At 41.9% G+C, this 12,189-nt stretch overlaps 1 protein-coding gene across 1 annotated transcript in view; it reads right to left on the reverse strand.

Moving 5' to 3' along the window:
* LOC308284589 (cyclin-Y) overlaps window positions 1-12,189 on the reverse strand; it is a 41,547-nt gene that overhangs the window by 9,723 nt on the left and 19,635 nt on the right. The window contains exon 2 of the mRNA XM_080725255.1: window positions 1,811-1,885. Within this exon, the coding sequence (XP_080581381.1) occupies window positions 1,811-1,885 (75 nt within the window). The remainder of the gene's footprint in view (window positions 1-1,810; window positions 1,886-12,189) is intronic.

The raw sequence follows: 12,189 nt of genomic DNA on the forward strand, positions 1-12,189 counted from the left end.
ATATTTAGAACCAATAACCGACTTATAACGGAATAATCAAGAAGCAGGGTCTCATTTAATACATGTTTTTCTTCAACTAATCAACACGAAAAACTGATCTAATTCGATTCGTCTGATTAACCACTTAACCATATACCGTATTATATTTCCTTGTACAAAGGTGGTCGAGGCAAACGTTTGAAATAATTGTGATATTGATTTGAAGTCGAATCTTCCAGCCCTATCTGGCATGCTGTGTGGCATGACTGGCATCGTCCACCTCAGTAAACATGCACATTTATCTTCCTGACACATGTGCGCACGCGCGCACACGCACGCACACACACACAAAGCTAGTATGAATCCCCACAGGGAGCTAATAGTCCCGGCTAACACGCCTCAAGGAAGCTGCATAAATTAGCACACATTAACCCTCTACACACAACACTCTAATTGACACCTTCAATATACTGTAGTTGATAGCTTACTAGGGTGTGCACTGTAGACTGCAGGGGACCAGTACAGTACAAGAAAGACACAACCAGTGCTGCCTGGTACTAGAATAGATAGACACAACCAGTATACAGACAGTACCAGAACAAGAATAGACAGAACCACTATGGAGAGAGACGGAACAAAGAGATAAGACCAGAACCAGCACACAAGAAGATAACCTTTCAATAGAGAGAAACCCAGTCCACAGAGACAGAACCTTTACAGAGAGAGAAAGAGAACCAGTACATAGAGACTAGGGATGGGATGATGTGACATTTTCATATCACATTTATTGTGACAAAATAAATCCTGATTTACGATAATATCGCGAAAATCAAAATCCATTATCCTGGGGCGGAACATTTACCAAAACATAGCTGATCTACAAGCTCACAACACGAACTTGTAGATCGGCTATTTTTTGGCAAAGACATTTCATAGAGAGTGAAAAAAAGGCTGTATCAACTAAGTATGTATATACCTTTTACCAATTCTAGAGGGTTTAAGTGGTACTGGATATGTAGCTCGGCAAATAAAAAGGTGAGTTGATCCCAGTGCATGACGGAGGACGATATCACAATAAATGAAATCTCCACGATACAATTATCCTGAGTGTTTTTTTATCACGAACGATAATATCGCTTATCGTCCCATCCCTAATAGATAATGAACTAGTAGAGAGAAAGACCAGTAGGAACTGAACCAGTTCAGACACAGAGCCAGTAGAGAGACAGAACCAGTACACAGAACCAGAACCAGTAGAGACAGAACCAGAACCAGTAGAGACAGAACCAGTACACAGAACCAGAACCAGTAGAGACAGAACCACAGACAGAAGCAGTAGAGCAGTGGTTCTCAACCTGTGGGTCGGGACCCCCAGAGGGGTCCCCAAATTATTTTGGGGGGGGTCCCCAGATGTTAAGCTAAATGCTAACATTGTTTTCTCACTTAGCAGTAAACAAACCAACATAAAGTTTAAGTGTATATGAGGGTATCTGCACATTTCTAAAGTGACAATTTAAGGACTTTAACAACATTTTTATTACCTCTGGTCAAACATTGGTCAAATTGTCAAATATTAGAGGCTGAAATTGTGAAAATAGCCGATCTACATGCTCACAACGCCTCGCGTTGCGAGGCGTTGTGAGCATGTAGATCTGCTATTTTCACAATGGAATAGATCGAGTCAAACTAAATGTAATGCCAACTCCTACAATTCCAAGTGCTTGTGCAGGGTGGGGGGTCCCCAGTGTAAATATGATTATTTTGGGGGTCGCGGCCTGAAAAGGTTGAGAACCACTGCAGTAGAGTACAGAGAGAGGAGCCAGCCACTCACCGTCAGTCTGGGACTTGCTGAGGAAGATGGTGCTGGCTCTAGGGTGGTCTGAAGGGTTGAAGTCCATGTTCAACTCTGGAGAGAAAAAAAAACAACACAAAGAGTGCAGGTTTCAACGACAGTGTTTTTATAGGGTTGTTTTTCGTAACATTAACATTCAAAATCGATTTAATGTCCAACGCCTCCAGGTTCGGAGGTTCGTCTCCATATCATAGTTCATAAAATTATGAAAGACATTTTACTAATTACTAATGTTGGCCAATCGCTGTCTCGCTTTTCGCAGGCCACCCATCTGACGCCGCCCCGGGGGCGGTGGCGAGGGACCCCCGCAGGTGCGGCACTTAACCTGGTAGCCTTGGTAAGTGGTCGGGTAGGTGGGCCGCGTGCATTTTCAGAGCATGATCATTTTAATGATCAATCAATTGATTGTGTTCCGACTTGGATGAAGGGAACTAATCGAGTATACTTTGTTCCTATTTGTTTACATTAAGAAAAATAAAGGTTTTAAAAAAAGGTAAAGGTTTTAAAGAACAAATACTTTACATACATCATTTTATTTATATTAATTTTATATTATCATTCAAATCGTAATGTTTTGCCAATTATTTCCCAACTTGCAGTATCCGCAAAGGTTGAGAATCACCAACCCATAGACAGCGTTATAGAGGGTGCTTCATATCTAGCCTAGCACTAGCCTGGCATAGCCAGACTATAATACTAATGCAGCTAACTAACTGCAGTATATACCTCCCTTGTGTTAACATGGGTGGATAGTTTAGCTGTGCTAGGCTAGCCTAGCACAGCTAAACAATCTACAACTATACTGCAGTTAGTTAGCTGAATTAGTATATAGTCTGGCCAAGCCAGGCTACTTCGTCTCCCACATAGGAATGACGTGTATCCACCACAAGGGCTGTCGCGCTGGGCCAGATTTACATTACAGATGATACATTGGCTGTAGGGCGATATGGAAAAATACAATATCACAATATTTTTCCAAGCAGTGTCATCGATAGACGATCTTATCGGGATTCTTTTTCATGTTGGTTTTTATTTTAGAGTAGACCATTTAGACCAGTGGTCCTCAAAGTGGGTACTGTGGGGTCCAGGGACTCTCTGGGTTCCTTTTGGGAGGTCTAAATTCATCCTTACAAGTATGTAACTCAGTATACAAATGAAACCAAATGGAACTGTTAAGGGGAGACCTTGACATTTTAAAGTTTGAGAACTACTGCTTTAGACCAAAATTCTGCAATGAATCTCTGTATGAACAATTCAACAGGATTTTTGTATTACGATGTATCACGATAATACGATATCTCTGAAAAGGCATATCGTGGAGACATTGTATCGTCTCAACGATATTTATCACCATATCGCCCACCCCTAATTGGCTGCCCCGTTCACACCGCGCTTGAGTTGGGTTTAGCCCCCAGGAGCGCACACATAATTTGGTGCCTGTGCACTAAGCTAAACCAGCACACATCTGTCACAATTTCCCCCATAAATAATGCTCCGGTCACTGGGGCGTCCGGACCTTTTAGTGAATGACAGTGAAGCACATTGTTTCCATTCTCACTCGTTTGTTCCTCTGCACTCACAACAAAGCCACAGCCGCATGCGAGTCATGCTCTCCTGTGCACTTCGCACACACTGACACAGCTTATCCAGACCGCATCGCTGGGCCTTGGGATACGAGCCACAGATATGTTTGTGTGTGCACGCACGTGTGCATAACTGAGTGCCTGCGTCCATGCCTGCGTGTGAAATTAGGTCATAATATTTTGTGCATTCAGGGCATTTTTTTTAAAGCAGAAATGCAGAAGCGACGCCCTGTAACCCTGACACAACAACCCCCCCATCCCTGTAAAAGAGCCTTTGTTATTTGGTGAAATCAGCGTTTAAAAATGCTTGGTATGCACTGTGGATGCAGCCACACTCCTACTGTATACGTTGCAGGGCAGCAGAAAATACAGCCATTTGATTACAATGCAAGATCACACCAACAACAACATACTGAATCATACTGATTTGGAATCGTTATGGTTTATTAGTTGAGCCGAGAGAGAAGCAATGCAAATCAATCGTAATGAGGTCAGTGTATATGTACATATACTGTATATTGTCCAAAACCTTTCAGGAAATGGAAAATGGTCCTGTGTTCTAATGGATCCAGTTATTATTTAGTCACTACGGGGTAGAGCGGCCGGATGGGAACCGTGAGGTTCCCAGTTCGATTCCAGGTTCCCCCAGGGTTAGTGTTGAAGTGTCCTTGAGCAAGACACAGAAGTTAACCCCTAAATGCTCCCGATGTGCATGTTGGTGCCTTCACTGCCTTGTATTGTTTCCTCTGCCATCGGTGTATGAATGTGTGTGTGAAAATCGTATTGAGAAAAAATAAATGCTTCATACCCTGTATATACTGTACATAACGGGACAAAATGTCACATAGCTCTGGTTAATGAATGCTGTACCCCCTCCAACTTATATGTGTTCTCCATAGCTATTTTTATTATATTTTGACACTTGCTTTGGCAATGTAAACGTATATGTTCTCATGCCAATAAAGCTCCTTTGAATTGAAAATATGTGAATGGGTGAATGTAATGCACAATCTATGTAAAGCGATTTGGATAAAAGCGCTATATAAATGCACCATTTACCAAGTAGGGCATTCATTTACCAAAAATAAAACAGGTTTCTCCCGACAGAATCAATACACTGTATTTAAATCACAAACACAAGGTCATGAAACTTCACATAACAGATCTCAAACTCAATATTCGTCATATGGTGCAATTTGTCGGTCAAATGTCAAGGTTAAGAGGGTCAATAATTGATTAGCACATTGTTTAGCATGTCAACTGAATTATTCATCATCAGTAGGATGAGAGTGAGACGGATCCCATTTGAATGCTTGTCTCAATCATTTCACTTCCATATATTACGTTTCCCAGATGATGTAAGTTAGTGATGCAAGCTGACGTAGAGTTTTGGCATATCGCAGTTCAACTACACAAACCTTTAGGACGCCTTGTTCTCTCATGTTGAAAGATTTTGAGCACAAGGGTCACAAGTCACAACCAGGCTCATCTTATCTTATCTAATGTTAATATCTATTGTTGTTGGCTGTGTCAATCTGTCCCACTATCACACACCATCTACTGTAAAACACTCACACTATACTTTGTAAAACAGATCCGAGTTGCACTGTACTTGGTGCACTCCCCCCCCCCCCCCCCCCCCTACACCAAATCTCTTTGCCGAAAACATCCGATCTAGAAGCCCACAACGCTTGAATGTAAATCTGCTAATTTCTGGTGAACACTCCCCCAGAATAGGGTCACTGGGGCTCAAGCCAGGTCAGCTGAGACTCACACACGATAAAGAGGATGAAAGATGAAAACACACACACTAGGGGTGGGGTCGATTTATCGATATGGCAATAGATCGATATAAACTCCTGACGATATGTGAATCGATACTGGGGTTGCTCTATCGCTAGACTTGATGCGGCGTGAATCCTGTCGTTACAACACAACACCCACAGCTGGCGGAGCAAGCAACATGGAAAGAGGAAAAGGTTTATCCACCGCCAGTTAAAAGCTAAAGTATGGAAGCATTTCGGATATATGTGAAAACCAGGGAGTCAGGAGTTAGACATGACACAAAAAACTGCTGAAACCTGCGCATTTAAGACATCCAAAAACCCCTGATGGCATTCGCATCGCTTTGTATCCACTCATCCACTGTGCCTCAACGTGAGCTAACTTGCTGTTACGTCGCGATAGTTCTCCGTTGTGTTTTGATGGATTTTACTGTAAAGAAGTTCTATATCCACCGTCGCACAGCTCATCATCACAGAAGCTAACACAAACAGAGACGCAGCCAGCCAGCTTACGCTAGCCAGCCAGTGGGGTTGCCAGTTTCCCTTTGTGTATATGCATGGACAATGTAACATGCACACACACACACACACACACACACACGCACGCACTGGATTTTACTGTGGAATGCTGCTGCTGACATGTATCATAGACATGTCAGATATGTCACATATGTGTCAAACAACAAGTCTGTCAATCCAAGGCTGTGGCACAATCTAACACATGCACGCACGCAACACACACACACGCGCGCGCGCACACAAACCAAAAATGTATGGCCTGTCTCATTCATCTTGGCTGCAACAATAGAAGAGCTGATGCAAGCAGTGTTCTCAAGCTATTATCAATATTCCACCATGCACATCACTCAGCCTGTCGGATGTGACAATGGCACGATGACAGTGCATAAAAATATGGCCAAAGGTTACATAGTCTGACCGGTCAGTGTGTCGACCACATTCTCAAAGTAACATTTTCATGTCAAGGTCAAGGACCCCCAAAATGATATGCATTCGGTCAATGTGTCGACCACACAATCTATTCATTTCATATTGAAAAACATTTCACACGCAACGTTTTCAAAAAAGATTCCAATGTGGAAACATCAGATCTACAAGCTCACAATGTGTGTGACGATGCAACGCGTTATTACAGAAAAGCGGCGTCACTTTCTTAGGTTGAAAATATATTTATTTTTGCTGAGTAACACATAACCAAGTTGACGAAATAAATACATTTGGTTTTAGTTTCCAGCATGCTTCTGTATCAATGCCACCCATTTGTTTATTGTATGGTTTTTTAGTGATGCTGATGTGCTACCCTGGTATTTATTGTACTTGGTTAATTAATGTGATGCTAATTGGGTGTGTGACTTTGAAGTCGTCAGCCCTGCCAAACCTCATGTCATAGTATTGACTTGCACGGCCCAGTCAGGTGCCAAGTACTCCATTACTGCTATGTGAGAGGTAGGCCTGCGTAACTGCATGCAAAGTTTCCAGATTTAGAGATAGGGTTGAAGTGAATAAAATAATTTAAAAAATAAATACCGTTAAAAGCGGACAAAATACTTAATTTAGAGTTAACCTCCCAGTATGTTCCACAAACAGCAAAACAAAGCAAAACAGCTGACAGAAACAAATATCGCCAAAAAAACTGCAAAACAAGTGCAACAACAAAAACAACCCAGCCTGAAGGGAAAACACTCGGAATGTTCCCCTCCTTGAATTTCCCAGAGTTCTCTCGGTGTGTGCCGGTGTCAAATGCAGATATGTGATATCACCCCAAACCAACAAGCGCCTCAGCTAAACTTTAACGAAGACTCGTGCTCGGCACCTGCGCGCTTGTAATCTGACACGGCCCAGCTAGCCCGGTCAGCTAGCAAAGCCTACCGCTCTGCTAATGAATTAACAATGAACAGGCCTGTTGCAGACACGGCCAAACAGTTGTAGCGTGATGGTGCGCTCACACTACTGCCTTTGTTTATATAGTGATTTAATGGATTTCACAAGCTTCTTTTCCAACTGATTTATTGTCTGTCGTTCATGAACTATTTTCCCCTCATATTTTGTTATGTCTTTCAAAACATTGGCCTTTTCAACAACACGTACAAGAGGAAAGCAGCGAGGGATATGGTGTACTTCTAGGGCAGGGGTCCTCAATAGGCGGACCGCGGTCCATGTCCGGACCCAGGCGCACCTCCGTCCGGACCGCGGCACATTTCTGAGAAATCTCCGCACAGTTGTATCTGACGATCGGACTGACTGTGTGTGATTTGTGTTTGTGTGTGCGTGGGTGTGTATGTGCTCATTCGCTCAAACACATACACAGGCTCACAAGACACACCCCGTCCCCTACGCCAATTTGCAAGCCCACAAAGCGTCGCGGGTGCAACGTGCTGTGGGCTTGTAGATCAAAGGTTTTCCTTCCCTCCGAAGCAGTCTGCTCTCCATGCTGCTCCCCCCTCCCCTCCCCTCCTCACACACTCATGCCGCTCGCTGCCTTAAAAAAGTTGCTAAAACCTCTTGGAAACCATTGCTCCCACTGGATTAATAACTTAGAGATCTTCTACCTTTGGCTGTTCAATTGGAGAGGACAACAGCAACACATTAATATCCATGATGTAAGGCTCCAACTGCTTGCATTAGACGAGAAATGGTCGCGAAACTCGCGATGCGTGATCATGCGTCTTTAACAATGTGATGTGTCGTCGCATATTATTGCCAGCTATCCTAGGCTGTGTTAGGTTAATAACTATGACTCGTTGACCCTGATTTGACTGGCCATTTGACATAGGCAACAGCACAGTCTGGCTTGTGCAGTACGTGTGTCAACTGAATGTCAAGTAATCCTCTCCCCCTCACGCTAAGTTTCACTTTATTTTCCATTCTGAACGACAAGCCTAATATTGCATTTATGCTCTTTAGTTTCCAATAATGAAACTATAAGCCAGTGTTTTATTGCTACACAATAAATGTAAATAATGTAGCCTACTCTACATGCATAAATAATTATCCATTCATCCATCCATCCATCTTCAACCGCTTATCCAGCATCGGGTAGCAGGGGTAACAGTTCCAACTGAGATTTCCAAAGTTCCAAATAATAATAATAATAATTAAAATAAACAATTCTAATGATTATAATAAACATACATACATACAGTACATACTGTATTAATGTATCCGCCTTATTTCGCCTTCGCCTTTTTTTTTCCGGACCCGGACCTGTTTCAAAAAAATATTTCTGGACCTTCAAGATTTGTATTTGAGGACCCCTGTTCTAGGGAATGGCAGAGGTGGGAACAGAGGGACCTCGCTTGATGTTAGGCCCACAGGGGCACATGTAGGAGTCAGTGGAGGCTTGCATCTCATTTCCCAACCTCCACACCATCCAACACTGTCTATAAATGGTTACTTTTTAATGTCTGTAAAAAAACTGTGCTTTTTCAAGGTTTAACAATACATCGCTTAAAGGAGCTATAGTCAACTTTTTCATTGTAGGGCCGACACTTTGTTTACATCCTAGTCTATAGACTAGAATGTAAACAAAGTGTCGGTCTGACAATGGCCAAAATGATTATTGTATCATTATTTTACGCTTTTTGTGGTCATTTTTGAATAGAAACACATATATGAAGCTTATTTTTTTAATAAAATATTTTCGAAACATTATTTTTATTTTAGCATCCGTTTTTCAAGAAAAAGTTGACTATGGCTCCTTTAACTACTGCCCTGACATCCCTATTTTGGGTATATCATTTTAGGCAAAATTAAGCTCACAACTCGTCATGTTGCTTGACAGGGCTTAAGTGGTTCAGAAAGTGGTCTGTTAATAGCAGTAGTAGTTGTGGGCTGTAACAAAGTGTGAAGATTAGGCAACTTTCGGGAACCTGTCTGGGACAGGTTAATAAGTGTCAAAATACAAGTGAATTAGTTATGAGCAGCAAGACGTCACTTTACAATGCAGAACATATTCTGAGTTCGAGAAACTTAATTTACAGTTATTTGGACAGTATTCAAAGAAATTGAGAATAGCGTAAAAATAGTCACTAATGTAGAACAGTTTTCACTGTCCAGAATAAACATAAAAGTACTTACACAGACTCAACACATGTTGAGGCTATTAGGATGCAAAAATGTATATATTTACATAAAATGCAAATACAGTGACAGTGAAAAAAAGAAGTGGACATTTCTGACCATCACTGGTCATGTCATTCTTGTCCGGAAACGAAAATGAGTGCAGAAACTTAATTGCCTTTATGTATATAAACGTTAACGAGCGTCAACAAGCTTTAGCTGGACACACATCTCCCCTTTGCAGTGCTCAATTGGCGTCTCATTTCTCTCCTAATGATAGATTATGATTAAAGATTACTGTGATTTTAAGATTACATTTGATATCACACACACCATACCTGCAACTTTTCACTAGGCAAAAAAGTTCAATTGCGATTAATTTATGTTTATCGATTAATTAATTTTAGATTAATTGTTAACATCCCTAAAACCTAACCATTCAGCTGCCAGCATGGTTGTAGGTTTGGTGGGTATGATTGACCACTCCATGGCCCTCATTTATCAATGGAGTGTAAAACACGGTCTATTTTTTTCACCAAATTTTGCGTAGGGCAATGTTTGTGTGGCATGTCCTAAACAGACACACCTGGCGTACATTTGATCCCAGCATTGATAAATGCGCAGGCTGAAATTTAAATAACACGCCCTTAATTATTCTCGAAACGCCCCGATTTTACGACCAGAACAACCCGAATACGACCTAACAACCAAAGAAAAGCCAATAGAGAGTTTACTCCGCACCCTTCAAGTTAACTCCCATGTCCGCGTCCCACACAGACCACACACACATGCACGCACGCACGCACGCACACACCTACACACGCAACTAGGCTACTTGGAACAGCAGCATTTTGGTTTACACAGCAGTCTTTGACAGTGGAAACGTGGGATTAACCAACGGTACAATCTTTGACAAGGAGGCTATAGCACTGCAGCTGACATGAATGACACAAGTCACTGCCATGAATACTTTTGGATATTAATTTAAACCATAGCCTACCCGTGCCGTGCGTGCGCAGACAGAGCGCGTTCATTTGGTTACAAGCAATCATAATTCCCCATGGCCATGATCTCACGGCTCGCCACGTCGGGTTTCATCATTAACTCCAGCATAGTGTACAGTAGCTACTGTATAAATTGAGAGACCCCATGGTTACGTTTTGGATATTAATTTAACCCAATTTCGGCGACGAGCGCAATGCGCGTTTGAGTGCTTGAACTAGCGATCATGTACCGTTCCTGCGCGGGCTGGTCTTCTCCCCGGTGGGCCGTGGACCCCCAAATAAATCATCCGCAGCGTGCGTGCGCTGGGCTGGGCACAGCCAGGTTTGGACCTTCGGTTTTATCCATATTTAAAAGGACTCACGACTCACAGCGGCGCCGCGCTGGTCCCGAAAATTCTCTCGCATGCGTTCGTATATGTGCTTGTTCTGAGCCAGATCTCCAATCTTAAGATTTAGACTGTTAAAGCAATTAACAGTAGATTTCTTCCATATCGCTAGATTTAAATTGCTTAATGTTTGTCATTGTAACTTGGAAATAAAATCGGCGTGAATGTCCATGATGTAGCCGGCTGGCTATAGGCTATGCTTTTATAAAATGTTATATTTTCACAGGATTATTTATTATTGTGTTGGATATACATTTTCGAGTGGATACATGTGTCCATTGCCTGTCAGATAATTAGACAATGCTGCTCCGCACGTCTACAATGGAACAAAGTGGTGTAGGATGATTCCTACACCACCTCAGGACTTGACGTGAGATTTGATCCTACCCTAGACCAAAGTCAAAGTCAAGTTGAAATGATAAATGCCGAGACTTGCCTAAATTTCGGTGTACACCCAAATTTTGATCTGCACCACGTTGATAAATGAGGGCCCATGTGTGGTGTGTAGGGCTGCGCTATCGATTAACTTCTTAGTGGTTATTCTATCAATATTTATTTTCAATTAATTGAGCAATCGTGAAAAAAGCACTTACTTTGTTGTATAATAAAGTATAAAATAAGTAGTGTTGAGCAAGAATAGGACAATGACATGCCCAAAATAGGGATTGATTATTACTCGATTACAATTAAAGCATTAAGATGACGCTCCCAATCCTGATCGATTTAATGGAATCTACTGGTGTGAGACGCGGCAGTTCAGGTCTGGCACCCTTTTTACCTCGGCTGACCTAGGCTAGACCTAAAGGATCAAATCCCATCAGTGGTTCTTGCCATTATAAGATGTTATAAAGGAAGCAAAACTTTATTGATCGCTGTGGATCAATTGGATCGTTACTGTATCCAGCAATAGGATATAGGCTAGAGTAGACAATATAGGGAGGGGGACTTAGTGGCAGAACGTGAAAGAATTAAATAACCACAAAGAAATTCATATCTCACAACTGGGCATCAAAACTGTTTGATGTTGTGCAGTTAGGGATGGGACGATATGAACATTTCATATCACGATTGTGACAAAAGAAATCGCGGTTTACGATATTATCGCGATAATCAAAATCCATTATCCTGGGGCAAAATATATGAAAAAAAAGCAGATCTACATGCTCACAACGTGTCGCGTTGCGATACGTTGTGAGCTTGTAGATCGGCTATTTTTTGGCAAAGACATTTGATAGAGGGTGAAAAAAAGACTGTATCAAGTATGTATAAGTTACCTTTTACAAATGGAGGATTTAAGTGGTGCCGGATATGCAGCTCGGCAAATAAAAGGTGAATTGATCCCAGTGCATGACGGAGGACGATATCACGATAAATTAAATCGCCACGATACGATTATCGTGAGTGTTTTTTACCACAATAAACGATAATATTGCGTATCGTCCCATCCCTATGTGCAGTACCAGATATAATGATGTACATTTGCATAGTATAAACCAAGAATATGACCAGCAGCATAACATAAAT

The sequence above is a fragment of the Nannobrachium achirus genome (assembly GCF_963921795.1).
Source record: "Nannobrachium achirus genome assembly, chromosome: 5".
NCBI classification, from domain to species: domain Eukaryota; kingdom Metazoa; phylum Chordata; class Actinopteri; order Myctophiformes; family Myctophidae; genus Nannobrachium; species Nannobrachium achirus.